At 44.3% G+C, this 21,142-nt stretch overlaps 1 protein-coding gene and 1 long non-coding RNA gene across 3 annotated transcripts; both read left to right on the top strand.

The window, feature by feature from the left end:
- The first annotated feature begins 2,672 nt into the window (after positions 1–2,672).
- LOC134448354 (uncharacterized) lies at positions 2,673–12,278 on the top strand. 2 transcript variants are annotated; one of them, XR_010034749.1, is made up of 3 exons: positions 2,673–2,784; positions 2,991–3,383; positions 12,139–12,278. It is a non-coding gene; the product is annotated as an uncharacterized LOC134448354 (long non-coding RNA). The 2 variants fall into 2 exon arrangements; XR_010034748.1 differs by lacking the exon at positions 2,673–2,784 and having other exon boundaries at positions 2,875–3,383.
- A 648-nt stretch (positions 12,279–12,926) lies between these two features.
- LOC134448352 (uncharacterized) lies at positions 12,927–20,512 on the top strand. Its single transcript, XM_063198032.1, has 6 exons — positions 12,927–13,815; positions 13,864–14,478; positions 15,678–15,847; positions 16,878–16,943; positions 17,346–17,534; positions 18,921–20,512. Exons 1-6 carry the CDS (start codon positions 13,700–13,702, stop codon positions 20,081–20,083), a joined length of 2,319 nt encoding a protein of 772 aa, XP_063054102.1. The 5' UTR covers positions 12,927–13,699; the 3' UTR covers positions 20,084–20,512.
- The last annotated feature ends 630 nt before the right edge of the window (positions 20,513–21,142 follow it).

Genomic DNA, 21,142 nt, shown 5'->3' with positions numbered 1-21,142 from the left:
CGGTACCATGCTCAGGGTACCTCAGTCATGGAGGAGGATGGGGGAGAGCACTGGTTAATTACTCCCTCACCAACCTGGCGGGTTAGGGGTCGAACCTGCAACCTTGGCTGCCCTCTTCCCTGGGGGTGGCATAAATACAATTTCGTTGTGTGCAGTGTTCACTTGTGTGCTGTGTAGTGCTGTGTCACAATGTCAATGGGAGTTGAACTTTCCCAGTTGGGCTTTCACTTTCACTAGTGCAGGGTTTGTCTTGCTTCTTCAGGTAGAGGGTATATTCTCCATGTGCAAAGTATCATGAATTATGCCAGGAGGTCTATAGGTGTAAATACCATGCAATCTTCAAAAGAGTAACCGTATGCACATCCCACCTCTCTGAGCCTAGGTGCAGTATAAAGGCTTATCTGACAGTGGAAAGAGTAGAGGTCTGCACACTGTAGCTCCACTTTGAAGGTTTATTCTGGTCATACAACGTTTCGACCCAACAGGGTCTTTATCAGGAATGTGCACATGCAAATAAACCTTCAAAGTGGAGCTTCACATGTGTGCTGTGGAGTGCTGTGTCACAATGAAAATGGGAGTTGGAGTTTCTCAGTTGGGCTTTAAGGCTTTACATACAGTGTGTGCAGACTTCTACTCTTTCCAATGTAAATATCATGCAGTCAGTCACAAACCTGAAGCTTGGGAGATATTGGACATTTGAAAAGCACTCCATCCTGTGCAGCCCACCAAACCAGCTTTGCTGCAGATGAAGGGAAATTCTGGAGAGGCCATCATTAAGCGAAAGCCCAACTCCCATTGTCATTGTAACTCAGCACTCCACAGCAAAGTGAACACTGCACACTGCACACAACGAAATTACATGTATGCCTCATCCGTGCAAGGGGGCAGCCCCCAATGGCGTCCCAAGGGAGCAATGCAGCGGGACACTGCCATACTCAGGGACAGGGTACCTCAGTTAGGGAGCAGGATGGGGGAGAGCACTGGTTAACCTGGTGGGTCGGGAGTTGAACCAGCAACTTTTGGGCCCCAGGACTGCCCATCATTATCACCTGACTTAAACCAAATTGAAAATCTGTGGTGGTGGGACCAGAAAAAGGCAGATGCTGCACGCAGGCTTTTGCAGAAGGAATGGGGCAAGATACCTGTGGGTTGCTGCATGATACTTGTTATGTTTCAAGTTATGTTTCACATATGAAGAATGTTATACCTTATGTATCTTATGTTACGTTCCTCCTGTTATGTACCTTCTACTTGAGGGTAGCCGTTGGAACAAGTGATAGGCAGGATGGTGGCTGCAGAACATCCTGCGCGACAGCCACCATCCTGCCTATCACTTGTTTCAACGGCTACCCTCAGGTAGAAGGTACAGGTCCCTTCAGAGCCGCACTAAAAGACTGGCCAACAGCGTTTACCACCAGGCCATTAGACTTTTGAATTTGCAGGACTGCTGAGAAACATTACTGCCTAAAATGTTTTCCATCCATATGTGTGTGTGTGTGTGTGTGTGTGTGTGTGTGTGTGTGTGTGTGTGTGTGTGTGTGTGTGTGTGTGTGTGTGTGTGGACATGGTTGGGCTGTTTCGGGTGTGTGTGTGTGTGTGTTTGAGAGAGGGGGGAGGGTGTCGAGCATTATGTACTTAATCTTTGCTGCACTTTAAGTGGGATGGGGGGGCTGGGGGGATCAAGCACTGGTGTCACTTTTACCTCTTATTGCACTTTACTTGAAAACCTGCTGCTACTAAGTATTGTACCCCAAACACACTTTTTGACAATGACAATAAACTCTTGAATCTTGAATCTATAACTGTCAAAGGATGTAGTAAGTACTATGGATGTGACAAAGGGGTTGAATATTTTATGTGCTCTGTAAAAACAGCAAGGGTGTTTGTTGGTATACAGTAGGCCTATCACCAGAAATATTGATGAAGTTTGAGTTGCATCTGTCTAGTTTACAACTCCATTGATCTAATTACAAGCCAGATAAAATAATGAATGTCAAACTGGCTAAAACACTTAATCTCAGTGGGAGTTGAATAATTTTGATCACAACTAATATGTTCAAATTTGAATGTCTTCTCAAGGCTCAGGGTCGGAGGATTTTGTGTCATTTGGCCTTGTGTATCACGTAGGTCTGGTGACACACAGCCTGTAATTTCAGGTGTTTATAACGGATGGATGGTTTGTCAGTAGGTTACCCCTGTGTCTGCATGAGCTGCCCACCCACCTGTATGGTAATAGCTTCCTGTGCTCCTATGCCTAATTACCCTGTGTGGCTGACAGCAACCTGGGGAGTAGCCTGAAGGCTTGTGGGAGGTCGCCTATCATGAACCTCCTAGCGTGGAGTCCAGCAGATAAGGCACTTATTTAGGGTGTACCAACCCCCCCCCCCAAAAAAAAAAAAACCAACAGTCTACACCTTGTGCATCATACTGATTTCTGCATGTCATCCTCATTGCTTTCTCTCTTTTTTTAATTTTGGTTATAGTGATGTGCACCATAAAGGTCAGTTAAAAATGGTTTAGCCTTTAAACAGATAACCAGCAAATTCATTATGAACAAATGTATGAGGTCTGATTTTCGTTATAACATCTAGCTGCTATTCCCTTTCATCACATTAAAAGTGCCACCAACAGGCTGACACCGTTGCTGTAGCAACCAGTGGTACGTTTTCTCCTTTCAGACCGCCTGTATGCGCGGAAAGACTGGGAAGTCGCAGTAGACACGAAACATTTGAAACGCACGAAATCAACGCGTTAGAATGACCTGCACTGATTTGGCTGAGGCAGGTGGATACTTCAGCTATTTGGATAAAAACGGCACATGTGAAAATGTTTTCTTTCCACTGATGCCTATCGATAGCAAGCATCCATAAGCGACAACGTTAGAACATTATCTAGAACCTGCTGAAACTGAACGAGAAGCTTTGCGCGCTCTGTGTTACGCATGTGTTTACGCCGATAAAGATCATGTATTGATCTTTCTTTTCTCTTAGATGGCGGAGTAGACAACTAGGCTAATTTACTTCAATCATCTGCAACGACAGAGAGTGGCAGGATGCACGGGAAACGTTGGCGCAAACATATTCTGAAATAACTATGTGGCGCAAGAACGCTTAAAATACAATTGTGCCGGCTGCATGGCATTATGAGTGAATTTCCGAAAAGGCAACCTTCGTGACATCGCTGAGACGCATCATTTGAGCTAAAGCTGAGTTGTGAAAGGAAAGAAAGACTGAAACTGAGATGAAGAAAGTCGCAACAGTTATTTTTCAGGTAGCAAGCCATAAGCCGTCATAATTATTTGGCGACCCATGATTTGGAGAATGATTGCTCACGCAGTTGTCTCCAACCTGTTAGTTCTACAGGATACATCGCGCATAACACAGGTAAGAGACCAGTGGTCATTTTCAGATTAACATTGTTGAACTGTGATTCTGCTGGCGTTGTGAGTTTTGCTGATCAACCAACTGAATTTAGCTCTGACTAAAATGTATGAATTCTCGAATGACTAATGTGAAACTCGGCTGGCGAAGAATCGCCTAGTCGTAGCCTAAAAGTCAGTTCATCAAAGCTCGAGTTCAGCATTTATTATTGCAGCATATGCTTACACTCTTCACACAACAGTCATTCAATGCGCACACGGTACTCGCACACCTACTCACACATTACGATACATGCAAATCAGAAGTCCGTTGTCTCCCTGCGTGACATGTTTAGACGCGCTGATATGCAGTTCTCAGTCCACAGAGGTGAAGCTAACCCAAAGATATAAAGTGCAAAATACTAGTGTTACAATGGCAGAAATTAGGAAAGTCTTGTGAAATCATTTCCAAAATCAAAATTGCCTTTTGGAGATAGATTATCTTTTTTTAATTGTCGTCATAACCTCTCATTTTAATCAAATGCATGACAATGTGTAGAACAGAATTTGCTCTGTGGCATCTGTGAATTACGACTTCTTATTGCAAAAGGACCTAGGATGTATAAGCTATGGCTATAACATATAGGCCTACAGTATGTCAACGTCAATACAGCCTAGAGACTGTGGGGAATAACAGTCACGCATCATATTTGAGCCATACTGTACACCACATACTAAAGTTCATCATTTCTATCTGATAATAAGCCTCACCCCCTGCAAGTTATTCTCATGTCATCCTTCTTCATGGTGCCCTACATAGTATGGTCTACTGCCCTCCTCTCCCACCCTGCGCACAGCCGCATCACTTTGGCTGGTCGGACCAATTCTATGACATTGTGTTGCACAATGCAACATAATTAACAACAAATATTTCTTGTTTTTCGGTGTCCTATACCACCCCCCCCCCTCTCCTAACACTATTGTGTTGTCTTGCAATATGCTGTGTCCTTCCCTTGGAAGACTGACACCGTGGAACTCGCTACCCTGGTTCTGTGGGAGGAAAAGCTTCTCATATTCACAAGAACATGTCCACAAACCATTTGTTTGTTGACTGTAACGGTATTTGTGTGCAAACGGCCACACAAATGACTTTCTCTCGTATTTGTCATGTTACACAAGACAAAATGGCTTGTGGGTTGTCCAGGGCCCAGTGTGTGCTGTATTACACAGTTAGATAGGCAAGGTGAATCGACCGTTGCCAGAGGTTGGTGCTTTGGTTTGGTGATGATGACATGGCTTGGTCAGAACATGCACACTGGGTTTTTTTTCTCCATCTCGCCATATCTGTTTCTTCTTCTTCTTCTTCTACCAGTCAGCTCTGCAGCAGTGCTATTCTAAGAGTTAGCTGCTTCAACCCACGCACAAAATCACACTAAGGAGAGAGAGAGAGAGAGAGAGAGAGAGAGAGAGAGAGAGAGAGAGAGAGAGAGAGAGAGAGAGAGAGAGAGAGAGAGAGGTGGAAGGGAAAAGAAAAGATAACCTAGAAGAATCCAAGACAAGTGTGCGATTTGATCCACTGGCAGTACTGTTGTCTGTTGCAGAAGGACAAGGCAGTTTGTGGAATGAAAAACACAAAATGTCCCTCATAATCATCGACACACATGACACGACATGAGCACATTAACCTTGTGCACAAGATTTAGATAGTCCTGTATGTCTTGCATCTCCTGTATGTCTTGCACAACCATTTCTGTTAAGGTGAAAAGGTAGCTAAAACTGTATACAACCCACGGTTCAGAGAAACCAACTGTACAGTACAGGTTTCCGTCTGTCCGGGTCAAATCTAAAGTGCTGCGTGGGTTTGTGCCACCTTCAGACATTATGCAGCACACCAACTTCATGCTTTGTCAATTAGCGCATACCGTATGCTGTGCATCACCAATGTGAACACTCCAACACAAGTACACACTTCTGATGTGTCATGGTGTCTGTGGTCTGTGTCTGATCAGTGCTGGGTTGCATTTTAATGATCGTTGGCCCTGTTGGTCACCGGATGCGTTTTTTTAAAACTATGTTTCTATCTCTGTGCTGGGTGTATCGGAATTTCTGTCATTACCACTGATACTGGGCATTCCATGATGATATCTATGCTGCGTAATGTAGATTAGATTGTGGCATTTTTTCTGAAATACATTTTGACTTAACACAACTGTTTTTATTATTGAATTCATCATGATCGTGTGTGGAAATGAGATTGCTAAAGCAAAGCCTTGTTTAATTGAGGGGTTCAGTATAACAGTGAAGTAGGCCTGCATACATTCACAGTGTTTGATTTTTGTATTAGTGTGCACTGGTACAGTTTTTCTCGACTGTTTCCACACAATTTCTGGTACTTAACACACAGTTCTGAAAACATCTCACCCATTCCCCCATCTCCCCTAACCAATGCCACTGAACTACAAGCTCAAAACACTACACACAATTCTCTGGATTAGGCACGAAGAAAATCCCTGATTTTCTGATGGAACAAACTGTCATTCAAAATACTGAAATCAATTGTGACTTCCTCATCAAATTGGCAAACTCCTTTCATACCTGTCAGCAATACCCCATAAGGACACACATACATGTGATATTGATGAACACATAAGTGGATGCAGTGAGTGTGCACACTTTTTGAGTTTTTGAATGCTAAAATATGTAATACAAGAAATTACTTTCATGTGTATACCCAATATTTTACAGAAATTTAGTGCAACTTTTTTTCAGTGTCAGAAAAATTTGTAAAATAGATTTGTTATGTGCTTTGAGTCTAAAAACAACATCTCAGTATTGTACAACACAAATATAGGCTACCCTCTGTAGTAGGTAGAACACTTGACAAAAGCTAGGTCACTGAGTATAGTGTTTTACCATATGCACATTCGTGTTCAAATGGTTCATATGAGTGTCAATTGAAATGATTGCTTGTGTTTGTCATTTGACAACAAAATCACATACATTGTTTTGAGACAAGGCAGGATGAGGAGTAGGGCTGTAACGATACACTCAACTCACGATTCGGTATATCACGATTTTTGACCTACGGTTCGATACACCCCACGATTTCTGAAATGTATCTCCACTGAAGTTTGGAAACACTATCACATCAAATCATAAGGTTGTTTTCTGGACTAATGGGTAATAAAACTTTGAAAGGGCGTATCACGATACTGCCTCCTTGTATCACGATACAGTATCATGACTCTGTGTATCACGATTTCTCGGTTCGATACAATATCGTTACAGCCCTAATGAGGAGCTTTGCCCATTGTGTGTGAGTTTTTGGATTTGAGTGTACAGTTTTGAAAATTCGAGACTGATTCCAGAAATGTTGTGTGTAAACAATCGAGAAAAACTGTCAAATTGCCCAATTGTGTTATTTTGTGTGACACAGCTTGGATGTGAATGCATTACGTATTGTGTTTGTGCCTCTTGCTGTACTGTACTGTACTATACTGTACAATACTGTACTATACTGAGGTGTTGGTGTGATCTGTATGATGTGTATTGTCTGTGTTGTATTTGTGTTGTTGTAGTAGAGTGTTGTGCAATGTCTGTGTGCACTATGGTATTGGTGTGACTATGCTGTGCCATTGTCTTTAATTGTCTTTGACATGGCGCTGGTATAATCTGTGTGCGTTGTGCTGTGCCATGGTGTTGCATCTGTGTGTGTTGTGCTGTGGTGTTGGCATGATGTCGTGTGTGCTGGTCTATACTTTGGTGTTGGTATGGTGTTGTGTGTACTGTGCTGTGATGTGGCGTTGGTATGGTGTTGTGTGTGCTGTGGTGTTTTGTTGTGTTGCTATGGTGTTGTGTGTGCTGTGATGTGATGTGGTGTTGTGTGTGCTGTACTTTGGTGTTGGTATGGTGTTGTGTGTACTGTACTGTGATGTGGTGTTGGTATGGTGTTGTGTGTACTGTGCTGTGCAGTGGTGTTTTGTTGGTACGGTGTTGTGTGTGCTATGATGTGGTGTCGGTATGGTCGGTGTTGTGTGTGCTGTACTGTGATGTGGTGTTGGTATGGTGTTGTGTGTACTGCGCTGTGATGTGGTGTTGGTATGATGTTGTGTGTACTGTGCTGTACTGTGATGTGGTGTCGGTATGGTCAGTGTTGTGTGTACTGTGCTGTACTGTGATGTGGTGTCGGTATGGTCGGTGTTGTGTGTACTGTACTGTACTGTGATGTGGTGTTGGTATGGTGTTGTGTGTGGTATACTGTGATGTGGTGTTGGTATGGTGTTGTGTGTGCTGTGGTGTTTTGTTGTGTTGCTATGGTGTTGGGTGTGCTGTGGTGTTGTGTGTACTGTACTGTGGTGTGGTGTTGTGTGTGCTGTGCTGTGATGTGGTGTGGTGTTGGTATGGTGTTGGTGTTGTGTGTACTGTACTGTGATGTGGTGTTGTGTGTACTGTACTGTGGTGTGGTGTTGTGTGTACTGTGGTGTGCTGTGCCATGGTATGGTGTTGGTGTTGTGTGTACTGTGCTGTGGTGTGGTGTTGTGTGTACTGTACTGTGATGTGGTGTTGTGTGTGCTGTGCTGTGCTATGCTGTGCTGTGATGTGGTGTCGGTATGGTGTTGTGTGAGCTGTGCTGTGATGTTTTGTTGGTACGGTATGATGTTGTGTGTGCTGCGCTGTGCATTGTCTGTGTGCTGTACTGATAAGTGGTGTCACAGAAAGCGCTCCATTCTCCGCCGCCCACTCTCTGCACTCCCACACATGCAGGCAGTCTCTCTCTACATCCATACCTCTGGCGCTGCTCGTTCCTGTGCTGCTTTGCTCTCATTTAAATCCCTACCCTGCATTTATCTCCTTCTCGCTCCCTCCATCGCACTCGTCTTTTCCCCTCTCTCTCTCTCTCTCTCTCTCTTTCTCTCTCTCTTCATTTTCATCCTCATGCTGTCTCCTCTTAGATGCACTCATATGCATGCTGAAATCAGATTCGCAGTTTCACACAGTAGCCGTTTTTTCACACGCACACACACACACACACACACACACACACACACACACACACACACACACACACACACACACACACACACACACACACACACACACACACACACACACACACACACACACACACAAATGGATACACACACAGATACACGGATACATACATATATACACCCACACAATACTCTGACACATACATACAGATGAGACAGACATATAAGCCTGAACTCTCAGCCTCTCTCTGTGAGTCTCTGTCTCTGTATTGTAGTACTACATACAAGTAACTACATAAATATTGTTCATTCATGGTTTTTCTTCATCCACAGTTTAATATTTTCAAGTCCATGAAACCATTATTTATATAATTCATCCAATGCTTTTTTAATCTTAATTTGGTTGTTTTTTTTATTTGTATTTCAATGCATTACTCTTTTAAAGGTGCACTGTGTAAGATGTGGCCAGAGTAGGTTGCAACTACAGTATATAACGAAAGTGACTACACCCCTCACAGTTTTGCAGATTTTTGAGTATATCTTTTCATGGGAAAGCATTACAGAAATTTCACTTTGACACAATGATTAGTGACCTTTTAACAACATATTTAACCGCTTAAATTTCTTGTTCACTCAGAAAAAAACAAAATACAGCCATTACTGTTTGAACATGCACTCACAAAAGTGAGTACACCCCAGATTAAAATCCGGTAGAGAAGGGGCTATGTTGGCTCGAATCGTCTCGAAATGAAACGAAATGAAAAGGGATGACAAGGGAGGTCATCAGTGTGCGTTTCAACCTTTCTTTGCATTGAACTTTTAAATTTTGAGTCTGCATCTGGCTTAAATAGATTAGTGTGAGATTTGAATGCAATCCTATGGAGAATATCATGATCTGCTTCAGTAGTCGCAGTGCATGTTGACATGCATGTTTCTTTTAGGTGTATTTCAGATTGCCAATGTTGACAGCATTCATGCATCTCCAAACCATGTCAGTCCCACTACCATGCTTGGCTATTGAGAGGATACACCTTTTGTAAAACTCACTTGTTTACCACCACACATGCTTGACACCATCGAAAGCAAATTTGTTTATCTTGGTCTCTTCAGATCACACGACATGGTTCCAGTGATCCATATCCTTGGTCTGTTCATCTCTCTTGAGACCAAGATAAACAAATTTGCTTTAGATGGTGTCAAGCATGTGTGGTGGTAAACAAGTGAGTTTTACAAAAAAGGTGTATCCTCTCAATAGCCAAGCATGGTAGTGGGACTGACATGGTTTGGGGATGCATGAATGCTGTCAACATTGGCAATCTGAAATACACCTAAAAGAAACATGCATGCCAACATGCACTGTGACTACTGAAGCAGATCATGATATTCTCCATAGGATTGCATTCAAATCTCACACCAATCTATTTAAGCCAGATGCAGACTCAAAATGTAAAAGTTCAATGCAAAGAAAGGTTGAAGCGCACACTGATGACCTCCCTTGTCATCCCTTTTCATTTCGTTTCATTTCGAGACGAATCGAGCCAACATAGCCCCTTCTCTACCGGATTTTAATCTGGGGTGTACTCACTTTTGTAAGTACATGTTCAAACATTAATTGCTGTATTTTGTTTTTTTCTGAGTGAACAAGAAATGTAAGCGGTTAAATATGTTGTTAAAAGGTCACTAATCATTGTGTCAAAGTGACATTTCTGTAATGCTTTCCTATGAAAAGATATACTCAAAAATCTGCAAAACTGTGAGGGGTGTATTCACTTTCGTGATATACTGTATATCCTGCTCATTGAAACTGTGCTGCTTATTTCCAAATAAGATCTTTTCATGAATATTTACTAAATAATGAACCAATATTTACTAGTATGACCAAAATACAGCAATTTTTGCAGCTACAAATGTCTATTTCTTGGAATTCAAAATGGCGGACCATGTAGAAGATCCCCCTTTTCATGTATGAAAAGTGCAATTTTCCCAGTCATAATGAATACTTAAAATTTGATGGTGGTGGCAAGTATTTGTTAAAAAGTAACACTTGTGAATGGGCAGTATGAATTCTGGAAATAAACTACTACAAATATTACTCAGTGCACGTTTAAGTCTCTATCACGGTTGGTGCACCCTTTTCTTGAGTCAGCCTGTTCTGGCCCCCCCCACCAGAGGTGATATATGGACCAGAAGTGAAAGGGTCACCTAATGTAGGGCAGTCATGGGTAAGCGGTTAGGGTGTCAGACTTGTAGCCCAAAGGTTGCCGGTTTGACTCCCGACCTGCCAGGTTGGTGGGGGCAGTAATTAACCAGTGCTCTCCCCCATCCTCCTCCATGACTGAGGTTCGCTGAGCATGGTACCGTCCCGCCGCACTGCTCCCTTGGGGCACCATTGGGGGCTGCCCCCTTGCACGGGTGAGACATAAATGCAATTTTGTTGTGTGCTGTGAACACTTGTTGTGTGTTGTGGCGTGCTGTGTCACAATGACAATGGGAGTTGGAGTTTCCCAGTTGGGGCTTTAACTTAATGCTTGGCGCTGTAGTTGTTTTGTTTGTCAATGTCTGAGCTAAGCAACATGTTTAGGAGCACAGCATTACTGTATATCAATTTAAGTACCCACTAGTTTTATTTCCATGGTGTCGAGGGTGACGTCTGAATGAGCCTGAGTTAAAGTTGAGGAATGAAGTAGATATTTTATATGTCTGACTGATGTTCAAACCAGCCTAGTGTAACGGAGGCTAACTAGCAGAGTTGGTGTGGAACGTTAGTAATTTAATCCTCCCTCTCAAATCCTCATACAGTGTCGATGCCGTTGGACTGGGAGCCTGGTCTCTTGGTCCAGCGGTATTGTACTGTGTCTCCCATTGCCGGACCGCTGTAGTTGACGAGGTCGCAGGTTCGATCCCCGAGGGGGACGAACAGGTGCAAGATGACCTCCGTCACACTAGCATAAGAGATGTGGAACAGTACTGATGCGCACATATTTTTTATGGTTATCTCAACATTGGCTGATGTTGATCTCACAAATGTTTTTTCATATCAACCCAAATGACCTGTTCTGTCTGAAGAGGTGTATGCAGCTCCTGAACATAAAACCCTCCGACCTGGATTGGACTGTATCATTTGTTAGGCCTTTTTATTCATTGTATCAGATTTTAAGTCTTTTTTTGACACTGAGTGGCAGAGAGAGTCTGCTTCACATAAAGTAAATGGCATTGCAACATCTGTGTACACTGTGCATGGTTTCCGTTGATTTAATACCCTGACTTGTATTAGACTTACCATCCGTGTCATTGACATTAAATGGTGTCCTTGCCTTAGAGCAGTGATTCTCAGCCCTGCCGTGGCCAACCAGTAGGGCTCTCATCTGCCATGTGGCCGACCCGGGTTCGATTCCCGGTCCGGGTCATTTGCAGAACCCTCCCCGTCTCTCCCCCTGCTCGTTTCCTGTCATCCTTCTCAACTGTCCTGTCAAATAAAGTCGTAAAAGACCAAAAAAAGAGAAAAAGAACAGTGATTCTCAGACTGTGGCTGCGAAGGAATTCCAAGTGGGCCCTGAAATCGTTTTCTAAAAAATCTAAATAGTATTTGTTGCTGTGTTGCTGTTGGCTATTGTTTGAGTTGTACTGTTTACTGGGTCAGAGATAGACTCCGAATATCTGTGAAAATTTCAGGTGGGTCCCAAGTTGGAAATTCTTGGGAACCCCTGCCTCTAGGAGACATAGGAGTAATGCTTGTGATTGTTTTATAGACATTTTCCTAATACAGACATTATTTCTCTCTTGTTTCAGAGGACCACTGAGACGCACCTGAAATAATCCAAACCTCGATACAGGAGTAAGGCTGACAGCATTTTGAGAAACCGTCTCTGACTGGGGGAAAAAAAGGGAAAAGGACAAGTTTATGGAGACAAATAAAGGAAGACACCAACTGCGGTCAGCCTTTTTTGGGGCCTTCCAGTCAATGGTGGATGAAGACAAAAAGTTTATCCATGGCTGGCCCCCTGCCTTACAGTACATAGTGCACAGAGCAAAGAGTAGCTCATGTCCCACAGCCATAGACTCATGGGTATTCTACTGAGCAGCAGGGAGGTAGTGTGCCAAATTCATGGATGAAACCAAACACACTAAAGAGTGGTCAAGGACAATGATTTGTGCCACATTGCTTCATAAGGCATAGTCCATGACAATATGCGATACTTTCAGTTACTGCATTGCATTTCTTAATATGATGGACATAGTATATAAGGCGCATATTATATCACATTAACCACTATCTGTTGAATTCTACACCCCAAATTTTAAGTCTGGAAATTGGGTAAAACAAAAACAATACATGTGTCTTCATAGTTATGATTTTATACAGTTTATAGGGAAAACTACGGGTTACAATAATTCACAAATTTTCAAGTGCCATTGTTGAATGTAGACAGTATAAGAATATTGTAACAAGCATGCATCATACTTAAAAAGTGTTTACAAGTGTGCTTTGGTCTCAAGTCCGACACGTTTCTTTGTAAGTGCCAAAACTTTCTACATCCTTCGAAGAGTACAGTTTACACAAATTACCATAGCTGACATTTGTATCTTCAATGACTTTGCATTTTTTGACTTCCCTTAGGGTCTGTGTAGGGATGAGAAATGTAGTGCTTCTCTGAAATATTTGGTTCAGTTTTCACAGTCCTCAGGACAGGTGGTAGCCCGCCTTAAGGGAGAGAATGCCTAGTCTGGGCAGCCACATTGAAGGGTTGGAATGCAGGTTCTTTTCCACATGAGGACATGCCTCTGTTTCTAGAGGAAAGATCGAAATAAGTTGTTTACATTTTTCTGAACTTCAAATAGTGTCAGAATACATACTGAAGCACACACAGTAAAGGGCAAAAGATATCATCCAAGATTTTTCTAGAATTTTGACTTTTTTGTCTTCTACTGGTTGAGGATTTTTTTTCTCACTCTGCCATATCACAGCTCAGGTTGCCCAATTACACAGAGATAAGGAGGAAAGATTTCCAAAGCCCGACAGAAGAGGGGAGCAATCTGAAAACACCTCTCTTGTCATGTGAATGGGAGTGAACATGCACAGACATTCAGTCACTCTATCGACTGGCCTCAAGCCTTTGGCACTTTCATAAGGTTTTTTTTGTGTGGTTGCAATCTGTTCTTTTTGCCCTGTGTCCCTCCTGCGCCTAGTTTTTCTTCACTGCTGTTGTCTAATGTTCTATGCCTGGGATCCTAAATATTTGAAATGCCATTTTGAGCCATCTCATTTTTAAAAAAGAGAGAGAGATTGCCACATTGTGCCACATAATTGACTCAAGTACAAAAAAATAGACTCAGTCTTAGTCATGTAAAGATGGTGCCTGCCACCTCCATGCTCAGAGTGCGTGTCATCATCTCCCTGCTCCTCTTAATCGCTGCCCCACTTAACACTGCGGCAGCCAGCATCACAGACCCCCCCAGGCTCGAGCAGTCTCCGGGGGCCGACGACAGCGGCGGCGACTCAGACGCCAGACCCAGACGGCCCCAGCCAGGGCTGCCTTCCGCTGTCCCCGCCAGTGGCGGCAGGCAAACGGCGAGCCTGGCATGGCCCACCCAGAGCAGCAGCCCAAGGCCCAAGGCGCGGCCACCCATGCCAAACAGCAAGCGAAAACCCGCGCTCAGGGGTCTGGAGACTCCGCCGAGGCCTCTGCCGCAGGTCATGGCTCCCCTGAACGCCACCCAGTATCACCGTGCCGCCCAGATGCAGCCCCCGCTGGAGGCGGACCTGTGCCGGGGCTACTACGACGTCATGGGCCAATTTGACAGCACCTTCAACTGCACAAAAGACGACTTCATCTACTGCTGCGGCACGTGCCACTACCGCTTCTGCTGCAACGACCTCAACCGGCGCCTGAACCAGGACGGGTGCAACAACTACATCTCGCCACTCTGGGCCAAAGTGTCCACCACCCCTCCGACGGTCCCCGACCCGGGCCCGGGCCCGGGCTCCATCCGGCTGCAGCAGCAGGGGAACAACACGGTCTACGTGATAGGAGGAGTCATCTCCTTCACTGTGGCTGTGGCTGTGGCCATCAAGGTGGCCTTCCACAAGTCGTCACGACAACCCAGAAACAACGAGCTCAACATGCCAAGGTGACACCCCCCCCACCCCACACACACACACACACACACACACTCACAGACACACACACAAAAAAAGCAACTTTAGAAATGAATTATTATACGAAATACAATATCTTAATCTTATCTGAAGATCTGCTGTAGTCAAGGTGGGAGCTGCTTGTTATCGAGGTGGCCAAGTTAACTGTAAAATGCTGTGGGAATTCAATGTGATGACAATGTTAAATTGTTTCGATTCATTCTGATCTAATTCCACAGGCACTGATCATTTCAAGTCCTGGTTTCAGAAAGTAAATGTTTGATCATTTTTTTTGCTCTGAGCTAATTCAGCTAATTTATGGCATCTTACATGTAATTGGGGGGTGCTGTGGCGCAGGGCGCTAAGCCCCCCACATATGGGCTTGCATGTCCATGGCGACCCAGGTTTGAGTCTGGCCTTTGCCAACCCTGCCCCATCTCTCTCTCCCACTTTCTTCCTGTCATACTTTTAACTATAATCAATGACACAATCACAAAAGCCCTCAAAAAATACTTACATGTAATTCCACCTGTGAAAAATTAATGTACGTACTATTGTGTAGGTTTTTTGATTCAGTGAGTTACAGTACCATCTCCATCTCTGTGTGCATGTATGATTGATGATTGGTGACTAGAAAATCTGATGATGGTGAAGTTGAAATACAGTAGATGGCAGAGAATGTGCGTGTATCAGTGGCACAGGTGCCAGAGAAAACAAAATAACTGAAGGAAATGATAAATGTCCGCAACACTGTTAATGCTCCCAGTTGTTTAATGCCATTGTGCCACAACTAGGAGCATTAACAGTGTTGCGGACATTTATCATATACTGATATGATATCAAACTGATGATATGATGATGATATGATGGTATCAACTGATGATATCAACTGATATCAAACTGGGAACACTGATGATGGGCTAGACCCGAAACGTTTGTCCCCTGTCTGTCGGTTTTATTTACTTTTTTCGGCTTTGTTTAATAGCGGTACAGTTTTTGATTTTGCATTCAGCTCCAGTGTGCGACTCCTTTCTTCCTTTTCATATACTGAAGTTGAAATACTGTACATCACAAAGCTTCTCTGAATGGGGTGGGCGGGTGGGGGGTGTTTGTTCAAAAAAGGTTGAGAGCCACTGCAGTATACAATACAGTGTACAATAGCACTAACTTTTCAATCTCCGCACCATCTCAGGGCACTGGTGGACATGCTCCGCCACCAATCCAGCCCTGTTGAACAGGGAGAGAGGAACAACAGTGTGACCATCCCCAGCTCCGACGGGGGAGGAGGAGGAGGAGGAGGAGGAGGCACCCTGGGCCGCCCACCCAAAAATCTGTATCCAACTCTGCAGAAAGATAACAGGCGTAAGTCAAGTCGAACCTTCATCTCGCAAAGAAGAGACTGCTGTGTTTGTGGTGTGTTAGTGTGGAACATCAGCATAACAACGCTGAAACATACAGTTAATGATGATTAGTCAAAAGATGGAGATTGTCATGAACAACAGAAATCAAGGAATGTAAATTCCAGCCATTTTTGGACACGAGCTGAGGAAATGAATAAATGAATTAAGCGTATGTGCGGCGGCTGTATCCCAGCTCCTGTGGTGGTAGGGAGAGTTGCTTGATGAGTCACAGCATCTTGCATGCTAAATGTGTGCAGCAAAGCAAGCCCAGCAGAGTGGGTGAGTGAGTGAGCCATCCTCGGGGCGCTCGGCTCGGCACAGGAGACGGCTGCGTCTGCACTCCAGATAGGCAACATTTGGGCTTTGCCCCTCACGGTCTCCCCCGACACTGATTAGGATGGCTATTAGCCATTGTCAGCATGATAGATAATGTGTAAAGCTGTGCGTATCGGAGGACTCGCAGGCACGGCAGAACAGAAGAGGAATTAGGACAGGGGTTGCGCAAACACGTCATTAAGAGGTGGCGCTGAGGTTTTTGGCTAATGGCTTTCTTATGGGATTAATGCCAAGCAGACCCCCTTATATAAGTCACTTAGCCTGAATAACTTTACTTTAGAAAATCCAACTGTATAAATTATGAAATGAGCTGAGAATAAATATGCCGCCAAGTAAAGCATTTGGGGAGAGAAGTAGATGCCAAATAGTGTGAGGACTGCATTATTTAAAGAGAAGGCCTGGTTAATGTAGCAGCACAATGGGATTGTTTAAAACTTTGAACATGCCATAGAACATGCCGGCCAATGTAGCCTTTCGAACAGCGTGCTCCACTTTCCTCTACATATATTTATTGATGGCCTTGCTGACTATGCCAAAACATGCATTTACACACATTAAGGTTTAATATTTTAAAAGTGCTAAACATGTCAAAAACAGGCGAGCGCATACTGTACTTCCAGTTTTGACACTAATGGAATTTTCCCTTGTTTTGTTAGTGGGTAACTTGCAGCACAATTTCATCCATACGTCAGGAACCAGTCCAAAACATACAGCTACTATCGGTAAGCTATCCTTCATGCTTTCAACTTCATGGATTTGTGTCTAAGTGCAGATTGTGCTTCGTATGGCTGCAGTAAATGCAAAATAGGGCTGGATATACTGCAGAACCTTCTTTACCATCTAGGAGATGCTTTTAAAATCTATTATCCATCTTTTTCAAACATGTTAGTTTTCAATAAATAGTGGGGGGCAGGGTGGGGGCTGTTCATTCATAACCATATTTTATGAATAATCATCTGGTCACCTGCCCCTTCTTATTTTTATGGACAGGAGACAGATTTACAGTGTGTTTAATTAATGTTTAGCTGTCCAAGGCCAACTTAGTGTTCATCTTCCTTTCCCCCCATATATCCTATTCCACGATGGAATGAAATTCTGATTGATCTCCATGCTGTTTACCACAGAGAGAGCCCCACGTATGAACAACATGCAGATCGCCACGGGAGGCACCCTGAAGCCAACCAAACACACCAACGCCATGATTTCCCAGCCCTCCTTCCACCAGTCCCTGCACAACCTCGCTCACCTTCCACCATCTTACGAGTCCGCCATGAAGCCGGAGATGAACAGATACAACTCCCTCAAACGTCTGGGTGAGTGAATGAAGGAAGAAGACGAATTAAGGCCCCATGGCACATTATAGGTTTATAAAGGCAATAGCATTCATGTGTTAAGACAGGGCCCCTGTTATACGCTTGTTGTGACCAGAATGGCATCGTTGTTATGAAGTTATAATGTATTGAGACTTTGTGTAATGTCAAAGGTTTTGTAATATTCTCTCTGTCATAGTAATGTAGTACTGGTAGTAAACATTTTTCAACCCATAGTGAAGCATTCCCCTGGCTGAACAATGCTCATTATGAGACCACAATATGACATTCAAAGGGTCAATGTCAGGCCCTTACACTGGAACTACAATTGATGATCTAAGTCAAAGACTTAAAGGTGCACTGTGTAATATTTTTAGTAGTTTATTTCTAGAATTCATGCTGCCCATTCAGAAATGGTTCCTTTCCCATGAATACTTGCCACCACCATCAAATTCCTAGTATTCATTATGACTGGGAAAATTGCACTTTTCATACATGAAAAGGGGAATCTTCTGACCTGGTTCTCACGCAGATGGTGAAAATGCACGAAGGGTCTGTGTGAGAACGAGGCTAGAATCTTCTCCATGGTCTGCCATTTTGAATTTCCAGAAATATATATTTTTAGCTGCAAACATACTATACTTTGGTCATACTAGCAAACATTAGTTTCTTATTTAGTAAATATTGATAAAAAAGATTAAATTCGGCAATAGGCAGCACTGTTTGAATGAGCAGCGTAGTTGCGACACAGTGCACCTTTAATAATAGCCATAACAATTAGCTTCCACTATGGAACTGGTTACATTATTACATTACATTACATTGCACTTAGCTGACGCTTTCATTTATTCAAAGCGACTTACAGTTATTATTTTTCAGGGTATTGGTTACAGTCCCTGGAACAATGTGGGGTTAGGTGTCTTGCTCAAGGGCACTTCAGCCATGGATGGAGATGTAGGGAGAGGTCAGGGGGGATTTGAACCGGCAACCCCTAGATTGAAAGACCAACTCTCTAACCACTAGGCCACGGCTGCCCACACTGGTTACACCAGACATGTCAGCATGTACAGTACATTTTGAAAAAAAAAACCCAAACATCTTTAGAATGGAAAATTCTTTTAAATGCAACTTGACTTAGCGTCATGCAGTGCATCCACTGAAGCCCCAGTCTTAGAATCATTGTAAACATTCCCCACCTGACAGCGCCCGAGGAAGAATGATCCTCTGTGACTGAACATATTCCCTTTTCATCCCTGAACTATGTCTTCTTCCTCTGATGACCATCCCTTTAAAACCTTCTACTTGCATAATGTATAATTTCCATACTCTGTGCATCTCATGACTAATCTTCTGTACACCCCCATTATACCCCCCTCTACTGGAACACAGAGAAAGGTGGTCTGGAGGACTACTCTGGATATTGCACCACTAAACGGCGGCCCAACAACGTCCCGGCACCGGCGTTCCACTCCTCGCAGAGTCACCTGCAGCACTGGGGAGGCGACTACAGCACCCTAAGCGGTCGAGGCACCCTGCCCAACAGGCCCCGCAGGCACCCCCAGTCGGCCCCGACGCCCACGCCCAACCCGTACCCTCTTCCCCTCGCGCCGCGGCAGGAGTACCAGTACAACTACAACTACGAGACCCTGACCAAGCCGCCGAGGCGGGTCCAGTCCACGGATCAGCTGCTGGCGTTGGCCGATGGCACCACCACTCTGTCCCGGATGCCCAAGAACCAGCAGCACCAGTACTACAAAGCCATGGCAGCGGCGGCCAACACACAGGGACAGGGACACACAGGGACGATCCAGCGGCCATCCTCGTCAAAGAACTCTAACGCTCACACGGGGACAATCCAGCGGCCATCCTCGTCAAAGACCTCCAACGCTCACACGGGGACAATCCAGCGGCCATCCTCATCAAAGACCTCCAACGCTCAATACAACACCTTGAGGAAAACCAATGACAGGATGCTGATGTCACCCGACCACCTGGAGGAGAGCCTGGGCCAGGGAGGGATGGGCGATTACGGGGGAGGGATGGGCATGCCTGGGCATGAGTATGGTGGCGGTGTTGGGGGCATGCCAGGGTCTGACTATGGGGGAGGTGGCGGCGGCGGTGGTGGAGGAGGGATGGGTGACTATGGAGGAAGTGGCACAGGGGTGCCCACTCTGCCCCGCCAGAAGGCCCAGTCGCAGCAAAACGTGTGCGCGACGCCCTCTCTCGACCGGCACCACATGATCAAGATGAACTCCCACCCGACCTCGGGCAGGGAACAGGAGCGACCCCCGACCGCCAAGTCGGCGCACGTGGGGGGTAGCGCAGGAGCAGGGGTGGGGTGGGGGGACATGCCAGGCACAGGGGTGGTGATGGGGACAGGGACGTTAGGGGGCCACAGTGCCAGGAGGTTAGCGTTTGCCGCCAAAAGACAGAATACTATAGAGCAGTTACACTTCATCCCTGGAGGGGGCGGTAGCGGGGGTGGGGTGGCTGGGTCAGGAACTCAGGGAGTCAGAACTGGAAATAAAGTGAGTAATGAGGTGACTGTGTAAAAACTATGAAAGATTGTAACTATAGCCATCCATAGAGGATGAAAAGTAAAGGCTTATCAAGATGAAAGTGTAAATAATATGGTTACAAGCAGACCACAGAGTGGTCATATTTCATTTAGATTTCCATGGTAACGTCTGAAGAAAATAGAAAAATACTTTATACTTATATCAGTGCATATTTGTTTGTTTGTCAGACTTGAATTAGCTTGCTCGACATGGGGGTGTCTCATGACCCATTGAGTTGAAAAAAATCTATTGGAGACACCACAAAGTCTATGGGACAACATTCAGTTTACAGGCATTTTTTTAAATACAATATTTGTTACAATGTATTGCTTTGATGTTTGAAGTAAACATTTTGAGCCATAACATTTGGAGAAGGACATATGGGAAATTAAAATCTGCGATGGAAGGTGACATGGAAACTGTGACTGGAAAGGGACTATTTGTGTTACAAAATCCTGTAGGACCAAAGGGAATAGCCTATTTTTTGGAGGGAGTAGCTGCTATGAGACAAATGAGACAAAGACATTTAAGGAGGACCTTTGGTGATTTGAGACACCAACATTGTGATGTTCAATGATATTAACTTTTTATTATTTGTGGAATCAAACACTGCCATATGAAGAAAAAAAAAATGTAGTGAACGGGCAGTTGCAGATTTCACGCATACATTGTTTTGGACTGGATCGCTTACGTCTGGCAAGACCTGGCTACTGGTTGGTGACTGTTCCTGCAAACTGGGTATGTCTAGCTGAAGACTAAACATACTCTTAATGCTGGCGTACACTTTTGAAATCTGAACAGTTTTAATGACTCAATGACGAGATTAATGCCTGCTTGGTCCTTTGCCATGAATGTTAATTGTAGTGACAAGTTCTTTGTAACTATTTTTTTCATTTTTGACAATTCGGTGGGGAATATTAGATGTTTCTTTCTTTGTGGTTTTGATGGTGCAAGTACATCTTCTACAACCCTTTTTGACAGTGGAACAGTGGCATGCCCGTCGCCTTTTTTCTACAATTATTCCGATCATTCGGCGTGAATGAACAGACTGTG

The sequence above is a fragment of the Engraulis encrasicolus genome, chromosome 5 (assembly GCF_034702125.1).
Source record: "Engraulis encrasicolus isolate BLACKSEA-1 chromosome 5, IST_EnEncr_1.0, whole genome shotgun sequence".
Classification (NCBI taxonomy): domain Eukaryota; kingdom Metazoa; phylum Chordata; class Actinopteri; order Clupeiformes; family Engraulidae; genus Engraulis; species Engraulis encrasicolus.
Note: the sequence above shows the minus strand (reverse complement) of the source record. Positions and strands in the feature narration are given on the sequence as shown.